At 43.7% G+C, this 23414-nt stretch overlaps 1 protein-coding gene and 1 long non-coding RNA gene across 7 annotated transcripts in view; both read right to left on the bottom strand.

Moving 5' to 3' along the window:
- Positions 1 to 12714, bottom strand: part of bcas3 (BCAS3 microtubule associated cell migration factor) — a 458753-nt gene extending 446039 nt beyond the window's left edge. For 5 of the 6 annotated variants that reach the window (XM_054743434.2, XM_054743435.2, XM_054743437.2 and 2 more), the window contains exons 1-5: positions 12576 to 12709; positions 10178 to 10270; positions 9922 to 9976; positions 7374 to 7449; positions 4520 to 4626 (exon numbers count right to left, since the gene is read on the bottom strand). In XM_054743434.2, the coding sequence (XP_054599409.2) occupies positions 4520 to 4626; positions 7374 to 7449; positions 9922 to 9976; positions 10178 to 10248 (309 nt within the window). In that variant the 5' untranslated portion in view covers positions 10249 to 10270; positions 12576 to 12709. Of the gene's footprint in view, positions 1 to 4519; positions 4627 to 7373; positions 7450 to 9921; positions 9977 to 10177; positions 10271 to 12575 lie in introns of all 6 variants that reach the window. The other variant, XM_015952051.3, reaches the window with a different exon arrangement.
- A 10239-nt stretch (positions 12715 to 22953) lies between these two features.
- LOC139062372 (uncharacterized) overlaps positions 22954 to 23414 on the bottom strand; it is a 10086-nt gene continuing 9625 nt past the window's right edge. The window contains exon 3 of the long non-coding RNA XR_011515949.1: positions 22954 to 23414. This exon is cut by the window's right edge and continues 1029 nt beyond it. This is a non-coding gene — a long non-coding RNA (uncharacterized lncRNA).

The raw sequence follows: 23414 nt of genomic DNA on the forward strand, positions 1-23414 counted from the left end.
ATTGTTTTAAGTGCAGAATGCCCCACTTTTGTTGTTCTTTTATACGTTAAATTACGATAAAAACCTGCGTTATCACTTTACTGGTGCATTAATCTGTTTGTATTAAATCTTTAAACCCATCTGAGAGGATGATCACTCTTTAGTGCAATCAGTAGCCTTTTAAACATGACAGCTTTAGAGCTGTGTTTTCATTCAGAGTGCTTCAGGCCCAGCAGCAGTAGATTAACACCGGAGATGTGGGCATGTTAGACGAGCTCTGATAGCGGGAATAAAAAAGACGCCAGCTAAATAAAAAAATTCCTATGCAGGCAAATGGACCTGCGAGGGACAATAATGGAATCTGCTGGATTAAAATGGGAAGAGGAGGGCTGGGGGTTAATGCTCAGGGTTATTGTGCATTACCCCACAGCTCATCCTCACCTTACATGGCTCTGTGTAACATCCTCTGCCATCAACAACATCTCCAGCATTACATTAGTGGCACAGACGGCAATATGCCAAATTGCTTTTTCCAAGTTGCTTTTCCTGCACACAGCCATTCGTTTTATTCTGTTCTTTTGTGGTTTGAATGTTTCTGTGGAATCACGGTGTCTGCTCGTCTCTCTTAATCCCTCAAATGCAATGCCATGAGCTGTTAGAGCTGTTAACAGATATCTGCGCCATATTCACCAGAGGATCTATTCACTCAGGAGGGAGTTCACAGCTCTCTGTGGCACAAAGTCACAATAAGAGCTCACACACACACACACACACACACACACACACACACACACACACACACACACACACCTTCTTCATGTTCAAATTCAATTCAGTTCAAATTCAAAAATACTTTATTAATCCCAGAGGGAAATTAGAGTTTCAGTACACATAACTCTGAGATCAGACATACATTCATAGACACATGACAAGAATTGTTCTATTGATATAAAATGATTTACGACACACCGTGGGCTCATGTCTGAAACAAAGGACAGATTTGGTTAAACAGAACACCAAAATATATGAAAATGAGCCGGTGCACAAGAGCCACTAAACACGTTTAGTATACAGAACAAAAAAACAGCTGTCATGAAAACCAGAATCATAGTAAAGCTGCCACCATTTACTATTTTCATATAGGATATTTTAACAATGGCTTTTTGGTAATAATTTAGTTTCCTCCAAAATGACACATTCAGCTGATCAGATGAGACAATACAGGGTCCAGCATTTACCAGAACAAGAGATTTTAAAGGTTTTAACATCAAGGAAATAAAATTTAAATACAAACTACAGACTTAGCCAGATATTGGTACTACTGAATAGTGCTCGTTTTGACAGTAGCCATAATGGCGAGAGTTATGGTCCTGTGGATTCTGGTCTAAACTCTCCTGGTGGGTCTAGATTCTGGTTTAAAGTCTCCTGGTGGGTCTAGATTCTGGTTTAAAGTATCCTGGTGGGTCTAGATTCTGGTCTAAGGGATCCTGGTGGGTCTAGATTCTGGTCTAAGGGCTCCTGGTGGGTCTGGATTCTGGTTTAAACTCTCCTGGTGGGTCTAGATTGTGGTCTAAACTCTCCTGGTGGGTCTAGATTCTGGTCTAAGGGCTCCTGGTGGGTCTGGATTCTGGTTTAAACTCTCCTGGTGGGTCTAGATTGTGGTCTAAACTCTCCTGGTGGGTCTAGATTCTGGTCTAATCTCTCCTGGTGGGTCTAGATTCTGGTCTAAGGGCTCCTGGTGGGTCTGGATTATGGTTTAAACTCTCCTGGTGGGTCTAGATTCTGGTCTAAGGGATCCTGGTGGGTCTAGATTCTGGTCTAAGGGCTCCTGGTGGGTCTGGATTCTGGTTTAAACTCTCCTGGTGGGTCTAGATTGTGGTCTAAACTCTCCTGGTGGGTCTAGATTCTGGTCTAAGGGCTCCTGGTGGGTCTGGATTCTGGTTTAAACTCTCGTGGTGGGTCTAGATTCTGGTCTAAGGGCTCCTGGTGGGTCTGGATTCTGGTCTAAACTCTCCTGGTGGGTCTAGATTCTGGTCTCTGTAAACCTTTAGACCTGGACTGGATTCAGACTCAGGCTGACCCACCACAAGAGTTTAGAACCAGCAGAAGAGCAGACTAACGACGAGCTGAACTAGACTTGTGTACACTGCGCGGACTAGTGGTGTGGAGTAGAACTGCTGTTTTAGTAGAAATAAATAAAAACCAATGTAAAGCTAAATTCATCAAAACTATATGCTGACTACCAGTTATCATCATCATGGTGAACATCTTTCACCATTACTACTTTGTGACAGAAAAAAACACCAGCATTTTAATCTTATTCACTATAACTTCCTCCCTCCACAGGCCAAAGCTGTCATTCTCGGGTTCTGCATCGAGAGAATAATGTATCTACTTATGACATCAAAGAAAAGACACAGACACATCCATGTTGTGTGTTTTACGCTTTAGTAAATGTGGTTTACTGAACTGAAACCTCCTAGAACGATCAAGTTGACGACGTGTGTAACACACCTCTTGATGTCCAACACTTTCACTGGCATGGTGCTTCAAAGCCTTTCACCTCAACGCACATGGAGCTAATAATTAGTCCTAGCCAGTCTGCTCTCATCAGGAGGCGGTCAGCGACACCTCTCCAGTGTGAGGCCACGCTTATCTACATTGCCTAAACACCTCGGTAAGCGCCTACCCCAGCAGTTAGAGGCTCTGTCTCATGAGCACACCGAAGTGTGTGTGTGCGTGTGTGTACGTTCACACGGAGCTGGGCCATTAAAGAGGGTGTTGGCTTAGCCAATGTCACAAACACTTCACCATCACTCCAGACCAGAGAGCGAGGCTCCGTTCATGCTTACTTTAAATCCAGTGGAAAAAAACACAACCTAGAAATATCCCATAAACTTTAAAGCTCAGAAGAAAAACAATGAGGACAGACGGCCGGGCTGTGCTGTGTGAAGCTAGATAACTCCAAGTGAAAGCCCAGGAGGCTCAGCAAGCTTCTACTTTAACTGGGTGTGTGTGGAGTGGTTAAACCAGCTGCACGGCTCAGCGCTGCCTTTGTAACGGCAACAGAAAATCTGCTAGCAGTACGGGAGTAGCCACATCACAGTAGCCCGTGTGTGTGTGATCGTGGATAAAACAAGAGTGTGTCCCCCTATCTGCGGCCTGTGGATGTTTATAGAGACACTGATTAAGGACTGTGGCGTGTTTAGAACTCACAGGATGTATGTGAAGTTTGCATGTTTCAGTGACAGTCTCTACATGAAAGGCGATACTTTTTGAAAGAAACCTCAGCAGCATTGTGGGTAATTTATACATTTACAGAGCTGACAAAATCCTCTAATGATTTTCCAAGACTGACTCTGAACAAGGTTCAAATCCTAGCTCGCCTGCACTGCTTGGCCTCTCTTTACAAGAAAAACACACTCCTCCAGGCCAACCAACCAGACTGAACCGGAAAAAGCCTCCGACATCATCCCGCTTCCAAACATAACATGTAAACAGCTGGAATTCTGAGGTGAGCCACCTCTGCTGTGGCTTTTAGTGAGTGTCAGAGAGTAGGATGCATTTAAAAGCAGACCATGCTTTTATATTTAAAGTGATTTTTTTACACCAAACGTTGAATCGCTGTTCCCACCACCATCTCCTTTCCTTTGAGTCCTAGTTCTGCTCCACAGCAGGGTGTCATCTTCACCTAGTAAATCTAATAGTTCCATCTATCTCCTGTTTGTTGTGAGCAGGCGGCTGATGTCTGAACATGACCAGAGGATGCATCTTTAATGTGCTCATTTCACTCACTGAACTGGTTTAGTCTGCAAACGGAGACCTAAAGCATAAACTTGTGATCAAACTGCACTATGAAGGGGTTGAGGGATGAAAACGTTCCTGTTCCACGCTCAGTAAATAAAAATGTCAAATTTGTATTTGTTTGCATTTCAGACACAACTTTCCATCTGCAGTTGGGTGATGTTTGTTTTGGGTTTCTCTGTCTCTTTGGTGATGTCCTCATCTGTTCCACACACACTCACAACGGAGTGTGTGTTAGAACCTGCGCTGTTGGGGAAAAGACCTCCAGTTCATTATCTAAATGAATCCAACACTATTGGTGGTCAACACTTCCCTCTAGTGGCCAGACGGATGTACTGCTGTAGCTGTAAACCAGAATAACCGCCACCGGCTGGAAAATGAACACATCCCAACTGTCCCAGGCTCAGAAAATGACCTTTGAACCCTGTAAGAACATACTGTTTGCACACTTCCATCACACAATCAATTCCAAAGAACAACTCTGAACAAATAAATAAAAACAAAGCCTGTCAGCAGCATAAACTATCCCCAGACTGTTTATGTTTGTAAAAGGGTTTTATATATATAAACACGTCTGCAGGTTGGTTGTTTGTTTTACTTTGACTTGATGAACATTATTAAATGGACAAATGTGTCTGACATTTTACCCCTTGTACAAAAATCATCAGGAGAAAAAAATACTTCCTAGAAGGTATGACACGATAACACTTTATTGAGTCCTAACACTCAGACTTACTGAGACGCTCCAGATCTGCATGCCATCGGTGTAGCCAATCATGAGGCACAGTGGGGGCTCAGAGGTCCCACCATGCATCTCCATGAACTCTGGGTTTCGGGCCGAATCTGTAAAAACGACGTTAAGTTGAGTCAAGATCATGTGGTTATTGCGGTGTCAGAAACTAAACTCCAGTGAGGAGTGGCCTAAAGGATGAAACAAAAACAAAACAAGAGGAATGAATAATTATGATTCCGTATTTATTCTTAAGTGACTGCCCTGGGGCGTGCCGCAGTGCGTTCTGGGATTTGTAGTTCTACTGACCAGTTATGAACACAGGCTGTAACGGATTTGTAAATCAAGAAGTGGGGTGCCAGCCAGTTAACCTCGATATACGCAGAATCCCTACAAAGGATGCACAAAGAAACAGTCTACACTAGGGCTGCAGCTATCGAATATTTTTGTAATCGAGTACTCTATCGAATATTTTATTGATTAATCGAGTACTCTAATAAGTGACCCTTTTGTGTTTGTACACCATTATATCAAATAGCATGTTATAAAATATGAAAGACCTCTTAAAATAAGAAGCAATTGCCAGTTATTCTTCAAGTTTTACTCAAAATTAGTTTCAAAACTTCAGTACTTCAACTTTACTTCACAGTAAACACATGCCTGTGCAAAAAATAAGTATACAACCTGAGCTGATTTCCCCCTCGTGCGAGAATCTACTAGCCTGCTGGCAAGCCAGACAAAAACTAGGAGGATACCTGTTGAAGCAGCGCTACGAGCGGCTGCGGCCCAAACAGAACCAGAACCGCTCACGGCGCATGCACAAACATGGCTCGCCAGCTATTTCCCTATTAACACACATTTCTACACTTTTTTTCTCACACAAGAACAAGGATTGTCGAGAAAGCATGTTAGCCGTGGTTATGTCAAATTATACTGATCACAAAACATTTATTTACTTTCTTTCGTTTTCCTCCACCACTCTCATAAACACCTGTGTCCTCCTGCAGCAATCCCGAGGGACAACAAACATCAATAACAACTAGGGATGCAAACAATCAATCGATTATCAATTAATTGTAGATAAGAAATTACTCAAGTAAAATGATTTAATTGCAATTAATTGAATTTTGAGTCCGTAATTCCCCGCTAGTCCTCGCGGGGTGTGCTTGACGCCAGACGTAGTTGACGCACACGCAGAAACACAAGCAAAGCTGGGCTCTGACGACAACAGACAAAGGAGAAACGATCGGTACACTGAGGATGAAGACGTCAAAACGGAGTGGTTGTGTGACTCCATGAAAGCAGAGGGCATTACCCAGCTAATATGCAACATGGTTACTACAGACATGCTGCTGATAAATGTTGTTGATGGACAGGGATTTCAAGAAGTGATAAAGTACATTGAGCTGGGGTACAATATCCCCTCTAGAACAACCATAACAATTAATCTTTGATTAGGGAATATGGTTTGCATTTTGTCTTTACGTGATACAGAAGATAGCATTTTATGTTACGTATACAGTAGATGGAACCGATTCAGAGGGAAGTTCAACTTTTCAGAAAAATTGCCGCTTATCAATTAATCGATCATCGATCGATAAGATGAAACGACTATTGATTAATGAATTACTCGATAATTTGCATCCCTAATAACAACACAATAAAAGTCAGACGTGTTGTGTAAAAACGGCTATTTTTAGCACACGTATAGGTCCGACGTGTTGCTACCAGACACACAGTGTGAGCTGAAACTGAGTGCTACAAACGAAAAAGTCGCACGGTGACCGCAGAATATATAGCGGACCTCCGAGTCCGCTTGCAGAAGTGACATGTACATGTGGATGTTTCCTGGTCCGGTGCTGCAGCATCGAGGATGTGGTGTTGTGGTAGGCTAAATCCATTTTACAGTCATTACACTGGACTACATTTTCCGCCTTACGACGTGAAAAATGGTCCCACACCTTTGACATTTTCTCTTCTTCGCACTCCACCGGGGTCCACGTTACATTCGCTACTCGCGTGTGCATTCAGTGCAGTGTGTATGTGCATCACTTATTTCGGTCCGGGTGAAACACGATCCTGGGCGACTGCAAAGCCATGAATTAATGAAACATGAATTAAACGAAGCCTCGAGGCAGAGAATTTGACTCGAGGCTTTTCTGTACTCGAGTTATTCGAGGTACTCGAGGAATCGTTTCAGCCCTAGACTACACCCTTCTTCTTCAAAAGAGAAACCAAACTAAAATTACTTGATCAACTCAAAACATCACACACCCAACAACATACAAATCAGTGGCTTATTGGTCTCTTCATTAATTATTAATTTGCATAAGCGACGGGGAAGCTAACAATGTAACCGCTCTGTGCTCGGCGGCACTCTCACAGTCTAACTCAATTTTTAACTCACGGAACGCGACTTCCTCCCAACGGGTCTCGTGGTTCTCGCAGAAGAGCACAAGCACAGAGGTCCGGCAGGCCCGACTCAGAAGTGGAGCCTGGGTGAAACAGCTGCGCGTCCAACCGAAGCGGCGATCCCGTCCTCCCCTTAACTCCTCTGTGAATCGGCATTCTCGTCTCTCCTCCGTTTTGTCGTTTTGACAAATATTTCCTTTTTTTTCCACAATTACTTATTTCTCTCCATCAATCCTCCCTTTTCCACTTGTCTGTGTCTCTCCCTCTCACGGTCAGCAGGGCAATCAAGACACACCTGATCGGGTCGCGCCCCCCCCCTTTTTTTAAAGATGCGCTCGCCACAGAGGAAATGACACTTGGAAGCAGGTAAGATAAAAAAAACAGAACTGGCAAACTGCCACAACACGTAACGATGTTGGCTGACAACACGTCGGTTTTACAGACTCACCGTTGATGTCGGCTTTCTCAAATCGAACCCAAATGACTTTCTCTTTCTCATCTGTGGGTGGAGCCCCGGTGTAGGCCTGCCATTCAAAAAATAAATAAATAAATAAATAAATAAAAAGTAGTGAACAAAACAGATACAGCAAAAAACACAAACCGTGTCCAAAGAGAAGTTTGTAGTGGACGATCTAACAGCTGTAAAAACTAGATGCTCTGTATCCACAGAAACGTGGTCTGCCGGTTAGAAATGAACTTTTCAGCAGATGAAAAAGGAAACATCTGAAATGTCTACAGAAGTCACGTGTTGCTCTGGGTCTACCTTGTTGTACATGGAAAATTTAAACTTGTAGGTGAAACTCAAAAAAGTAGAATGTGAAGCAAAGTTCATTTAAACCAAATCTAAAGGGTGAATATTACATGAGATAGACATGAGAATAGAAAGCCAGATCTTTCAAGCCCACATTTGTTATAATTGTGACGATTATGGCTCACAGCTGATGAAAACCCCACATGCTAAATCTCAGACAATTAGAACGTTGTGAAAAGGTTCAATCATCTTGCCTCAGTGCCACACTCCAATCAGCTGATGGATCCAGAACACCTGCAAAGGGCTCCTGAGCCTTTAGATGGTCTCTCAGTCTAAGCTGGATTACTGACATAAATGAACTTTTGCACCAGATTCTCATTTTTCAGGGTTCACCTGTTGGTATGTTGGCTGTGCCTGTGACTCTAACCCCGACCCAAAACCACAGCACCGGAGCTATGACTCATCATCTCTGAACATTCAATTTGCCGTATTTAGGAACTACTGTTGAATATAGAGTCTTGTCTTTTTTTATTTTTGCGTTCTTGGTCACTTTGGTACTCCTTTGCACAAATGTCCCCACTGCAGCATCAATAAAGTCTTATCTTATGGCCCCCTCTTGGCATTATCATTCATATTTGTTCATGAATGACTTAATTTCAACTCTGTGAACAAAGTTGCTGAGACTGCTGGGTGTCAGCCACCACTGGTAACTCGTTCTGTGCTGGGACTGACCCAGCGACGTTTGCTGCTTGGGAAAAAAGGGGCTTTCATTCATTCATGTTTAAATTAAATCATACGCAAGCAACGGAAGTAGGGACAGATTAGACCCATGTTCTCTCCCCACAGGCTCTCTATTTAACTCTATGCAACAATCAGCCAATTACTTTAGAGGAAAAAGTATTTTGCAACTGTTCAAAAAAATGCATGTACTAAAATAGAGGATTTTTTTATTGTCTTTAGTTTTGCTCACTTGTTTGTTTTTGACAAATATATCTGTTTTCTAACAAGGTGTGCTCAGTATGCTAACGCTACAGAATCTAACAGGAAGCATCTGGCTCCAGGTCCACTTGGCCCATCCCTTTAGCCAGATGGTTTCAAAACAGCAACAAGGACTAGTTGAAAATCTAGAACCCTGGGTCTGCCTGGAGCATCACATCTCTTTGATTCTGTTCTAGGTCTGCTACTGTGTTTGGATCATGGCTCTGTTTCATGACCCGGTTTGGTCCAAGCTCCAGCTGTCAGATGGTCTCACGTAAGACTCTGGGACACTTAGCCAGAGGAGTTCATGGTGCCCCATAGCTGCAGAACCAAGCCAAACTATCAGCGTCCACCCCCTTGTTGACAGTCAGAATAACCAAGGCATTGTGGGTAAAAATCTACCACAATGTTCCAGAAGGCCAGTGGGTGGCTAAGATCAAACCAACCTAAGCTGAGCTGTGACCTTTAATCTTTAAATTAGCTCTTGTTTTTATGAAGATTTTGGTCATTTCTCTAAGCTTTGACCTCTGACCTTGGAGAAAACCTGGATCATCAGCTGGGTGGAATGTTTTCTACTAATGAATAATCTTTCCCCCTGTAGAATAAAGGACTACAGATTGATTGGAATTGACCTTTGACCTATTCCCACACTAATGTGCAGCAACATTTGCTGGTAAATAGTTTTTATATAATAATAATAATAATAATAATAATAATAATAATAATAGATGTGTACTGTGCTGTTAGCTAATATAAAGACTAGCAATTAGCTTTTTCAGTTCACTGGTCGTCAATAAAAAAAATCAGACAGAAGAAGAATTCAGCTTTTTTGTTGGCATCATGGTTGAGCCTAAAGGTAAGAGAGTAATGACTTTGGGGATGAAGCAAAGATCCAAAACCAAAGTGATCATCGGCACGACCTACACTAGCTTGAGGGAGCTAAATGAGGCTACGAAGTCAGACTGATGGTGACCTAGCTTTGTTGTTACTGGACTTGTACGTAATAACTGTTTTTGTTTAACAGTGTGGATCTTTTTACTTCGTGGCTTATTTAGTATCAGCTGGCTCATGTTAGCAATAGCCCATTGTTAGTGCTAGCTACAGTGGACTGCGGCAGAGTTGTTTACAACAGTTGCATTTCTGCTTTCAACCAGTAGGAGGGAGAAGTAGGAAATTTATTGAGTGTTGCTTTTGCACACGTTTTAACCCACGCCCCTTTAAAGATTCTCACCTGTGCATTTGTCGCCTGTATCTAAATAAGACGTACCTGTGGAACCACATCCTGTAGAAACGTGACAACACTTTCCATGTATGACTGCTCCCTATGGAAACAGGACATCCATGTCAAAAGGAAACCCACAAAGTATCACAATAAAGTTAAAGGGATCAACGTTTAGTACGAAGCAGTTCTTATCTTCTGTCATCAGGGACAAAGGGCTGATAGCTCATCTGTAGCTCACATGCAGTTATGGAATCATCAATCTGACTTTCTAAGAACATGCACAGCAGGTTCACGCTCTTACGTTGCAGCTTGTGCTCGCACCAGAACTCCTCCAGCACAGCGGCTCGGTCTGCGAGGAGAGTCCGACGCCATTTTTCTCCGACTGGTTTGTCACCTGAAGAGATACCATGAGGTTAGCAGGGTCAGTAAAAGTCAGATTTCTGGGATTTGGTCTAACCTGTCTCAGAAACAAAAGAACACTGTCCCATGAAACAATCTCTTCTCTGAGCAGAAGCTTTAACTTTGTTTTTAAACTCACTTCAGTCACAATAAAAAGAAACTCTTGCATAAAGTCTGGGTGTATACAGATAATGATGTTTAGCTTTGCTCTGACAAAAATTTAATTCACATTATAAAACCTTTATCCTGTTATCTAAAAAGAAATGTGTCTACAACAGGAGAGATGTCAGTAGAGATCCTGAAAAGCATGCTAAAGTGTCAGGTCCCAGTGACACAGTCTGATGTTCAGAGTAGAGGTCTGTTAAAGGGAGACATAAGGATAGTAACAATAATAACGATATTAGTAATAATAATAATAATAATGCTGCCCTAAACATGCACGTTTTTATTCTGGATTTAAAAAGTGGGAGAGAGTCAAGGTTACGGATGTCAGGCGGCAATGAGTTCCAGAGTTTAGGGGCAGAACAGGCAAAGGCTCTACCTCCCAGAGTGACGAGGCGGGAAGAGGGAACAACGAGGAAGATTGGAGGGAACGAGAGGAGGCAGCAATGTTGACAATGCCCCAAAAACATGGAGGCGCAACATTGTTGATGGTGGAAAAGAAGGAGTTTGAAAATGATCCTGAACTTAACAGGTAACCAGTGGAGACAGAAAACCATCTGCTGTCTGATCTGATGAAAGAAAAAACAAAACTAAAACTAAAGGTCAAAATATAAAATCAGGAAACTCACTCACATTTAGAGTCTCCAGTTAACCTGAAATGTTTTTGGTCTGAGTGTGGAAATCCCAGAGAGAAGCCACACTTGCATATGGAGAACAGGCTAGCTCCATGCAGAAAGGCCACAGCTGGGATTGAAACCAGCGACCTTCCCATTGTGCTAATGACTGTGCTAGTATGCAGCCTCAGATTGGATCCTCATGATATTATTATGCTATAATATATTGCAGTCAAGATTAATGTCTTTACTGATTATTTTCAGGATAATTTCCCGTTACGCTCTCAATAATCTTTGTAAATATAAGCTTTGTATTTCATGCTAAAAGAAAGGTTTATTATAAAACAAAATGCTCCTGAGAGACAGAGATCATTTGTGTCATTACTGTATGCTGAACTGATTCTATCCAAATACAAACAGCTGAATGGAGTTCCTCCATGACTCTGGTTCTGTCTGTATTAAACCTGTTTATTAGGAGGGGTTCGCTCTCTCTCTCAGAGACTCGCTTTAATCTCAGGGTATCTTCGTTTTACAGCCTTACAAATGACAGACTGCACAGAACGAGGAAGTCCTGGTCTCCGAGCCCCTCTTCTGAGAGGCTGGTATTTATATGTTTAAAGCAAAACACGCATTTGGGGAAGAACTTGCTGTCCTTCCTCTGGGTCCACCTCTCATGCTGGTGGAGGTCTGCATCCATAAATATGTCAGGTGCCTTACAATTTAAGTTACTAGAGAGGGTCGTTCTTCCTCCATTTCCAGGTTCCAAGCAGAGAATTCTTTTCAGTCCAAGACAACGAGAACATGGCACACATGTGATGTTGTGCGTGGCTTCACATCAGGCAGATCCTACATGATTATGATGTAGAAGACACGTGATCCTGGTGTCAAAATGTCACCATAACAGAAATTAGCTCACAGCTAGCTCGCTGTTGTGTGTATTTTATCCTCAGATGCTCGTTCTTCTATTGACAAGTTGAACACTTAATCAGGAGGACCAGATGACTGTAAGTCCACCACAGAAGGAGGACCTGCTCTACAGGGGGACGAAACTCGATGTAACACCAGAAACGTCCAGGCTTCCTCCAGAAGCAGCGCGTCATTAATTAAGCATTTAACCAGCCTTCAAAACTATGTAAACTCCTGGGGACACCAGGCTGGTTTTATCATAAAGTCTCAGCTCTAAGGAGGAGACCGTGTGGACGGAGGACACGAGTCTCCACCTAAGGTCCCTACACCACCACCAACAGGAGATAAGGCTATATGTCTACAACGATGACGTATAACAACAGACCGAACTCGCGCGCTATTACTGTTGTCTCGGCACGGAAGCCTCCGGTAAACAATGAGACACGTCTCTCAAAAGGTGCTAGCCAAAGCTAAACTTACAGCGGGACCCCGATGCTAACACCTAGCCACGCAGCTAGCTGGTAAATATAATCAGTAGTGTTGACCCGACATGGTTAAAGCCTAGAAAAGAACTGTGTTGGATCTCAATAGCACGTTCAAACAGGTGCTGAAACGAACCGAAGCACAGAAGAGTGGCAGGCAGCCTACTTGTTTCAGGACGCCAGCTGGTCTGCAGACCTGTCTCCCACAAAACAGTCACAACACAAACACAGGTTTTGCGGAACTGTGTTTTGTAATTACAAGCCAATCAGAGCCCAGAAACCAAAGGATCGATCCAATCAAGTTACAGCAAGGGCGGGATTCCGGATTACGTCACTGAAGGGTTTTACAAAAAAAATCTGAAATATATATTTTAGAAAAGTAAAACAAAGTAATATTTAATTTAATTTTCCATGAGACCAAATGAAATTAATTTGATTTGTTTAATTAATAAAATAAAATCTACATTTTATGTATTTGCTAAAATAAATGACTAGAGGTATTTTTTAGTCATTTTTATTTTTACAAGTTTATTTTGACAATTTTACAAATGAAGAGAAAAAAAACCTGCACACACATAAAAATGTAATAGAGAAATGAATAGTGAAAGTTTGTTAATGGCAAAAACACAACATAAAGACAGTTAAAGTAGAAATGGAATTGTAATGCATTTAAACATGCTTTATTACTTGGGATTTTAATAACGTGTGTACTTTTGGGGTTGAATGTTAAATTACAACAACCTTTCAGAGTTATAAGTCCCACATTTTACTGGTGTGGATCTGCTCACCCCATGAGGTTGTGATCAAGTCTCTGTTGGAAGTGAGTGCTGAAAAAAATGTTTCCAGATTCCTCCACCAGGGGTTCCCAGCAGACCGCTATTATACATTTGTGCCTACCAGGTCTACCGGACATCTTCCCCTGCTTTTGGCTTAAGCTCACCACCAAGTGGTGATCATGTGACTCCAATCCGTTTTCCAAAACATTTGGTTGCAGGTGTGATGATGCAGCTAATCAATCTTTGACCTGCGACCCTTCCCACCACATGTACTAATGGGCATCCTTGAGTTAGAACATAATGTTCTGACACTAGCAGAGATGTCCAAATATAAAGCACATCTCTGGTTCAGACCAGGTGGGCCACTCCATTCAGTCACACCCATCGAGGTCACACTTTAATTTCCCACCTGAGCAGCAGGACTCTGGATTTCCTAGTTAGAGTGCCATCTAGCAGATGTCCCAACTCCCAAGTCTATCATAAAGGACTGTGAGCTGCTGTCTGACGTCAGGAACGGACTGGGGAAATAATTTAGCCCAAGGATTTCTCCAGAACCAGAACCTTGAACCCAGAAACCATTCCCTATGGGCTGCTCCAAAAGCACAGGGAAGCTCCCTTTTAGTTCGTTGAGCTGCTTCTCAAAATACAGGATTATATTTTTGGTGCAATCAAGAAGCCCTCCTTGGCCCTCAGCCTCTCACCTGGAACAGAGGGGTGGCATTCCATGTCTCAAATGCAAGTTTTTGTTTCTGAGGATTTAATTGCTAAAATTCCACCATGGTCTAACACCCTATCCCTAAAACACTGTCTGTAATCTATCCATACAGTATAGTCCAGATCAAAAGTAGAAGACCACTTGAAAAATGGTCAAAAATATTATTTTGCGTGGTTGGATCTCAAAAATGTTTTTAGCAGAGCTTCAATGTGCAACAGGAAGAAATGGGAGTCACTGTCAATCAGCACATCGAACAGGTGGGGCTAGACGAGAAAAGAACCAATCAGAGCCGACCTTCTATTTGAACAAGCTGCCAGTAACCACAGACATCAAATTGATGTCTATGCAGGTAACAGTTGAACAATTTATGTCTAAAAGGAGAAAAAGTTCATGGCTGTAAGAAAAGCATTAAATATGAGAATCTGGAAAGTATCTGCTTGGTGAGTCCACATCTGGGTTTCCCCCTGGCTTAAAACAGTAGTGAGCACAGGGCCAGATTAACACTTTGTTGTACCCTGGGCAACAATATTAAAGGGCCCCATCATCACGACCCAAGGATCACCATAATATGGTCACATACAGAATATTTTACTGTAATATGCAGTAAATATACTCAATACTTGAATGCCTGACATCACGTAACCCGCTCAGGGTAACCTTTAACCCACCTTGTGTGGGCTGACCAATGAGGAGAGGGTCTTAACTTGAGGCCCTCTCTTCATTGGTCAGTCTGCATGAGACTGACTCTCAACTGACATTCAAAGTCATAGGCAGCGAAGCGTCTCTGTGCATTTCGAAAGCCCGGGTGGACAGTTTGTTTAATGTAGGGTGATCATATTTCCATTTCCAAACAAGAGGATAGGGGATCTGTGCCTATGACATCACACTATGGCAAACGCCACACAAACCACGTTGGGACCCATTTTTTGTAAGAGCTAAATTAATATCAGATTCTGCCAATAAAAGGGTTCTAAAACTATTCATATGTAAATATTTTGCATATTTATTGCAAAATCTCATTTTTCTGCTTTAATGCTGCAACAAGGTTTTATTAATAATAAATTTTTATACCTTTTGTTTTACTACAACATTGGTACGCTTCCAGTACACAGATTATTAAGGATGCTTGTTTCAGCTGTGAGATTAGACGATAGGATCAATGAAAAAATAAGTTGTCACACACTCCATGGAAACTTTCAGAGAATCCACAAATAGTGGCTTTCAAATGGTTTTGTTACTTTTTGCAAGTTTAGAAAAGCAGCAGATGAGACAGGAAGTCTGATAATTTAGTTTTTCATCTGATAATATTAGAACATGTCAGTAATGTCTGAGGGGCTTTTACAAACACTGTATAACTAACTCTCCTGGAGAGGGTATGGATTACACAGAGGCTTCTGGGGACCCCAGTTATGGGGGGGTGGGGGGTCATTTTGCCTTGGACCCCAAAATGTCTTGAAACGGCCCTGGCTGTGTGACAGAGTTTTGAAGACGATCTGAATTGTATCAGATATATAAATATTACATGTGTATAACTTATTGTTTTATAGAGGTAAAAACGTGTAGTGGAGATAAATCTACCCACATTTTACTTTTCAACACTTTGTTTTGTTTTCTTGTTTTTATTAGTTCCCTGTCCTGTCTGTCTCTCATCTTCCTGCATCTCCTCTAAAGTCTTCAGAAAATCTGCTGCCTGGATTCTTACTTTTTCACCTCATCAGTTATTTTTGAGCAGATCAAAGGGATCTCCTGACCGCAAAGCGGAGAGGCGTTTCGATGCATCAGTGAGGTGAAATCACCGCAGCACAGTTGATGAGCTCCACAGTCACAGAGCGCTTCAGGCACAAATAAGAGAAAATAGAGAACATGTGCGGACATTAACAATCGTGTGCTAATTATAGTTTTTTGGTTGCGCCACTTTGAGAATGGACCGTGCGCTGGACGCAGCTGCCTGGAGCGCTGAACACCAACGATCATCGCTATACGTGCTCTCTGCTCAAAGGAGTCCATAAATGATGTAATATAGGTAGAACACTTTTTTTCCGGCTCCCCTGGATGTGTAGGATATCCATCTCCCCCATAATTCGATCCCTGCTCCTGGATGAAAAACCGGACATTTTCATCAATACAAGAACCCCCAGTCCAGACGCCCCGGACAGAGAGTGAAAAGTGGACATGTCCGGGGAAAACCGGACGGTCACCCTAGTTTAATATAAAGCGGAAGATTACAGATACAGTATTTTGCTCGTGCCCTTGCTGCCCTGGGCCCTTAAGAGTACCTGGGCCCTGGGCAATTGCCCAGTTGCCCATGGTTAATCCGGCCTTGAGTGAGCAGGGGTGGGTCAGGACATGAGGAATAGATTGCTTCTGCAGCCAAATTGAAAGAGCGAAGTGGAGCAACAGGTTGTTTAATTGTTTTTGTGGCACTGCTAAGGCCGATATTATCATCGTTCGGTGTCCTAGCGGTGGTTTTGTGAGGAAAAAAGCCTTCAGGCAGCCCAGAAAAAGGTTCAGGCACCTCGCCTTGATAAACGATTGCAGGGAAATCTCTAATAAACACACCTAAAAATAATTCTTACCTTTAGTTTACCTCCTTGGGTTATTAGGGTAACACCTTTTAATGTTTTTGGTGGTATGATGCCATTTCCTGTCATGTTTACAAATATTGCTGCACATTATACAGATGTGTTTACTTTTTTTTAAGAGCCACTGTCTCAAACTGTCAGTGTCGATTTTGGTATTTTCCATTAATTATGGTTAACCCCTCCATGGGCTGCCACCTTGCAGTGGTGGAGGGGTTTGAGTGACCCAAGGATCGTAGCAGCTAAGTTATTTGAGGCGTTTTGCCTCTGGGCAGGGTTACCTATGACAAACAGGTCTCAGGTGAGGGATCAAACAAAGCCCAAAGACCCTTTATGAAGAAAACCAAACAGTGTTCCCTCACCCGGATGGGGGTCACCAGGGCCCCCCTCAAGAGCCAGGCCTAGAAGTGGGGCATGTTGTCGAGCATCTGGTGGCTGGGCTTTCACACACAGAGGCTGGCTGGGCACAGCCCAAAGAGGAGACGTGGAACTCCCTCCCATGGGCTCACCTCTTGTGGGAGGGCCCAAATGGTTCGGGTGCATTGTGTGATGGGTCGTAGCCGAAGACAGGGACCTTGGCGGTCTGATCCTCGGCTACAGAAGCTGGCTCTTGGCACACTTGATGTCACCTATCTGGTGGGGAAGGAGCCTGAGTTGGCGTGTGAGGTTGAAAAGTTCAGACTAGATATTGTCAGACTCACCTCAACGACAGGTTCTGGCTCCAGAACTATGTTTTGTTGAGAGGGGTTGGACAGTCCACCACTCTAGTTGTTCCCACTGAGAGGCGCCGTGCAAGAGCGGGCATACTTGTTGCCCCCATCTTGGTGCCTGTAAATGGGGTTTACCCCAGTGAACGAGAGTGTAGCCTCCCTCCACCTATGTGTGGGGAAGGGCTTTGAGGAGACACCGGCAGTTAGGGATGCTGTCAAGCTGAAGAAAGAGTCCTATCAGGTCTTTCTGGCCGGTGGGACTCCAGAAGCAGCTGACGGATACCGGCAGTCCAAGCGGAACGCGGCTCGGGTGGTCACTGAGGCAAAAACCCGGGCATGGGAGGAGTTCGGTGAGACCATGGAGCAAGACTTCCATACGGCTTTGAGGCGCTTCTGGTCCACCATCTCGGGGGGGGGGGGGGGGGGGGGGGGGGAGTAGTGCGCTACCAACACTGTTTATAGTGGAGACGGTGTGCTGCTGACCTTGACTCGGGACGTTGAGGGTGGAGTACTTCAAAGACCTCCTCAATCCTACCGTCACGTCTTCCAGTGAGGAAGCAGAGTCCAGGAAATTTGGGTTGGACTCTCCAATCTGAGGCTGAGGTCACTGAGGTGGTCAAAAAGCTCCCTGGTGGAAAGGCTCCGGGGGTGGATGAGATCTGTCCAGAGTTCCTTAAGGCTCTGGATGTCATAGGGCTGTTTTGGCTGACGTGGATCTGCATTATTGCTTGAACATCGGGGACAGTTCCTCTGGATAGACAGACTGAAGTGGTGGTCCCCCTATTTAAAAAGGGGGACCGGTGAGTTCCAACTACAGAGGGATCACACACCTGAGCCTCCCTGGTAAAGTCTATTCAGGGATTTTGGAGAGGAGGATCTGTCGGATAGATGAACCTCAGATTCAGGAGGAGCAATGTGGGACACTGGACCAGCTCTATACCCTTAGGGGGGTTCTGGAGGGTGCGTGGGAGTTCGCCCAACCAATCTACATGTTTTTCTTGGATTTGGAGAAGGCGTTTGATTATCATTATTTGACCGTGTCCCTTGAGGGGCCTTTTGGGGCGTACCAGGCCTTCCTGTTGTTTTACACATTTACCTCTTCACTCATTGCCACTAATGAAAGGGAGTCTGATGCGCTTGTCATTTTGCTGGAGGTTGCAATCCCAGGGATTTTTGACCTTAACGGCTATCTGTTGGTAAGGTCTTATTTGAACACAAAATAATGCTTGCTTGCAGTGATATAGGTGTGTACTGCCCCTTATCGCCAGGGAAAATACATGGTTCTCAAAACGTTTTTATCATCTTTTTAAACCTTTAGTGTTCTTGTGAAGCACCTTTTGATTTTTATGTAAACAATTTTCCTTTGCATTGTATTTCTTATTGTTGTTGGTAGTCTTCTTCTTCTACCACTGCAACTGATGATGGTGCCACAATAAACTACAGCCACAACTGAATCTAGCTAAAACCCCACTGTGAAGACATGCTGATAGCAGAGGTTTCTTACTTATATTTTAATTTAAAAACATTTGTGGGAAGCAGACTTTTGACAGGTTTGACTTTTTTAGGAAATCTGATTTCAGCTTTGGTTTGTAGCGTTTGTGTGGTTTGTGATGCCTAAAGAGAAGGACTAAACATTAAAACACTTCAACTCACACACACTTGTGCACAGTCGTCACCCAGATGAGGATGGAACCAGATTTGGGGGGAGTTGAGTGTGTTGTGAAACCCCTGAGTTTGTTCTGTTGGATGGACGGAACTCAGAGAAAAACATTTCCAAACACTCCACAGAGTTTTACTGGACGTAAACATAAACAGCCTTTAACCCGTCCTCTGCAGAAGCGTCACCACTGACTCCACCGTGAGAATGGCTCAGCGAAATCACTGACCAACGTTCACACACACACACACACCCACACACACCCACACACCCACACACACACACACACACACACACACACACACACACACACACACACACACACACACACACACACACACACAGAGTCAGACAGAGGAAACCATTCAGCATGAGTCGTTGTGATGTAATTACTTTTCATTTGATGTGAAAAATTATTCAAAGTCAATGAGTCGGAAAGTGTTGTGCAGTCTATCATAGGAACTGGCATTGTTTACTTCCCCTCCAGCACACAGTTTCTTGCAGTCACAATTATTCTCCGTGTCTTACTGTCATACACATTCTTCTACAGTGTATCACACGCCTCATTTAACTGACACCAGCGTACATGCAATGTGTGTGCAATCCCTTATGTTTCCACTGCTGGATTGGGTCTCTCTCTCTCTCTCTCTCTCTCTTTTTTTTTGTTTTATTTGTTTTCATTTAGGTGTCAGTTGGTGTTCAGATGAATGTGTGCAGATAAATCATCCTCTCACTGAGCCGTGCCAATAGACATCAGCAGCACACCTCCTCTAACCCTCAAACAAACGTACACGAACGCTGCTGTGGTGATTAAACAGAACTAGAAACATAAAACTAGTTATGGCAAAACATGTTTTACATTCAATTCTTCCTGAAAAAGCTGCATTTGCTTAAAGTGACTCATTGACACAGAGGTTTTATGTTTTCACATTTGAGGGGTAAATACCTCATTCAATACATACTTTAATAAAACAGAATTATTTGGACTGAGTTCATGTCTGAAGGGGCTTTCCATCCAACCCTAACCCTAAGGTCCTCACCCCCATCCCTAAGCTTAACACTTAAATATCTGACTGTTCCCTTAAACAATCCTCTCAATGACAAGACTCTCAGAACACATTTTGGGTTCACCCAACGGGGCGCATGCGTCTTGGAGGGGTGAATACCTCATAGCACTTCACACAACACATCTCACCTCAATAGGTTGATTGCCGACGGCATCTCGGAACAACCGCATACATATACACTTCCCATAGACACCAGACAGCAGTTGTTCAGGATTGAGCGTGCACTCCTATCTCGAGCTATCGAGTAGCAGGGAGAACCCGTTGAGAATACATCTCACAGACCCAACACTGAGGTCCTTAGAGAGGGTTTGGTAGAAGTTACACATGTTCAACCATGTGTCTCCATAAGCTGCTAAACAGCTTCTCCTTTATTAACTCAAAATTTCTGGTACCTTCTTCTAGTTGATGAGGAAAGAGAAGTGATACAGAAGTCACTCCATGTTTTCATGTGTTTGATTTGATTTGTTCTTTAAAGCAGTTTGTTGTCCATCCATCCATTTTCTGAACCCGCTAGTCCATGTGGGGTGGTGGGGGGCTGGTTCCTATCTCCAGCAGTCAATGGGCTATCAGGCGGAGAACACCCTGCCCATCGCAGGGCAACACACAGACACACAGGACAAACAATCACACACACACTCACACCTAAGGGCAGTTTAGACAGACCAGTTAACCTAACAGTCATGTTTTTGGACTGTGGGAGGAAGCCGGAGTACCCGGAGAGAACCCACACATGCACAGGGAGAACATGCTAACTCCATGCAGAGAGATCCCAGGCTGGGAAGCGAACCCAGGACCTTCTCGCTGCAAGGCAACAGCTCTAACCACTGCGCCAGTGTGCAGCCCGCAGCTTGTTGTTTGATCTGGAAAAGAGCAAGCATAAGTCGATGTTTATTATTAAATGTTTATTTATTAAATGTCCACATGGGACGCTGGCTGTCCTCACCTCATCACAGAGCTGAAAGCACCCATGCTGGTATTTTACCATGAATAATATATATATGTTTCTGCACTTCTTCCTCCCACGATCCCTTTTCCATGACTGTTTATTTCTGCGTTTCACAGATACGTTAAGTACAGTGTTGCTGCTGCTTCCCTTTACTTTTAGTATAGATTGAATCTGTTTTTATGAATCTTTATTGTTTCTTATTAATTCAGACTTGTCAGACTGTATGTCGACTGGTCTGGATGGGTACAGGACCGTCTACTTAGCAGGTTAACCCTCTGGAGACAGGCGATGCAGATTTGCAACGGTAAAACCTACCTACCTGGTTACTCCACATACGTATTTCATGAGCATTTATTAACTCAGAAGTACCCCTGAAGGACTTAGTTGTTCGTCCTTTTATCAAACCTTATTTTGAGCCTGAGATGGTTAAGACAACAAAACGTTTCAGCGCTTTGGTGATCTCCAGTCACCCTGTCTGCAGCTGTGAGACATCTGATACACGGCCAGTTTCCACTGAAACAAGAATCAGGAGAAAGCTGTGAGAAGACCGAGCAGCTCAGAGATTTCTGTCCTCCCAGGTGCCCACGGTCCCACTCACATCTGAGTCTGCAGTGCTCCGGTTTTTCCACCTGATGGCAGTAGGAATCCAGCTCAGACTTCCAGGTCTTCTTCCCTCTTTGTTCTCTTGCCAGGTTTCCCCTCCTTCGCTGCTCCCCACCCCAAACATCATCCCAATCACAACAGAGAAAAAAAGACAGGAAAAATGTATCCTCGGGTTAAAATAAATAGCCTTTCACAGTTAATTTAATTGACTATTTTGTGTAAAATCGAGGTAATTCCGCCTCGGCTGCAATAGCAAACAAGAATAGCATTGCCTCGGCAATCAGTTGCCACACAAACAGAGAAAGGCTTTAATCTGCTGTTTATCACAGAGGAGCCACTGAAGTTTGTTCTGAAATTGCAAGGCTCCTAATTTTTTACATTTTTATAACATCTTTGTGGCAGAAAAATACCAAAACAACGTGGTCTTAGTGAGCCAGAGGGATTAAAAAGCTTGCTTGCAAACAACACAGGTATAGAATTAAAGTGAGTAGATGCTGTAAAGGCTGATCTGCACCTTATATACATTTTAGAAAGCACAGCAACATGATGCTGCTCAAATATCTTGTTATCATTTGTGCACATTTATGACACAGTTTGTGATTTTCTGTCACAAATTTGTAAATTGTAGCAGGTGCAGATATAAGGTTGTCGTCAGGAAGAAGTCCCTTTCCTCAACTCTAACTTCTTAATCATCTCCCTCTCCTGCTAGCCAGATGCTACTGTGTGTGTGTGTGTGTGTGTGTGTGTGTGTGTGTGTGTGTGCGTGCGTGCGTGTGTGTGTGTGTGTGTGTGTGTGTGTGTGCCAGTGGAACACTGAGCATGTCCGTCGGAGGTGTTGCTGTTCTCGCCTGTCCTGCTACCTCCAGCTGCGTGTCTACCGCCCCCCGCAGGCCAGTGGAGGTTACCCCACGCTGACCTGTTTAATTGTCTGCCTGTCCCAGGGCCCACCGGCGAGCACGTATACGTGTTCCTGCTGTGCCAAGGAGGACGAGGGCAACAACATTCACTCACACACACACAGGACGGGCTGAGGGAGCGGGAGCATTAAACACGAAGCCACACGACGCCTCTGTCAGATTCTGTCAGCCACACAACGTGTGTGTCCTATTAAAATGCGCTTATATCAGGGAGCTTCTCTCAGATCCGCCTGTTGTTTGGAGGCTGCTGAAACAAGCACACACACATCCCACCCACAGACCTCCGCACAGCAGCACTCACATAAGCTGCTCAGGTTGGAGAGGCGAGGCTACAACATCTGACAACTAGAGTTTCAACGTTAAACAGAACGTTCTACCTGCATCTTCATCTGCCTCACAAACAAATACACCTACACCGGTAAAAGTATTGGGACACTCCAAAAATCACTGCATTCAGGTGTTCCTGTAAGGATCTGGATGAGGGAGAAACAGGAATTAGCCTGCAGCGTCCTGGCCTGAAGTTCTTGAGTGAAGACTGAGCCAAATGTCCTAAACTAGTACCTGGCTGTTTTCCTCTAAATTCCTCTCACATAAAGCAAATTCAGCAGTATTATTCTTGAAAATTTCAGTACCTTCCAGAATGAGCCGTTTCAGGGCTCTGTCACTTTAAGATAACAAGCTGGAGCTGTACACGCCTACCCAGCCCCTGATTGGCTGCTCTAAACTGAGTAGCTTCAGTATGCGGGAGGGGCTGTGAGTAGAGCCACTGCTCCTCCAGCCTGGGTCGTTTCTCAATACTCAAGGATGCTAGTAGGTTCGTGTGTACTAGACAAGTATGTTTTTGGCAAGGACACCAAGCAAGTCTGTTCTACCGAGTACGGGAGGTCGAGGACGTTATTAGGAACAGAGCTGTACTCCGCTGTGTACTGGCAACCAGTGCTGCTTCTTGCTAGGGTTAAAAAAACCTGACATAAAAATAAAAGCCCAGTTTGTTCCTTAGATAAC

The sequence above is a fragment of the Nothobranchius furzeri genome, chromosome 13 (assembly GCF_043380555.1).
Source record: "Nothobranchius furzeri strain GRZ-AD chromosome 13, NfurGRZ-RIMD1, whole genome shotgun sequence".
NCBI lineage: Eukaryota > Metazoa > Chordata > Actinopteri > Cyprinodontiformes > Nothobranchiidae > Nothobranchius > Nothobranchius furzeri.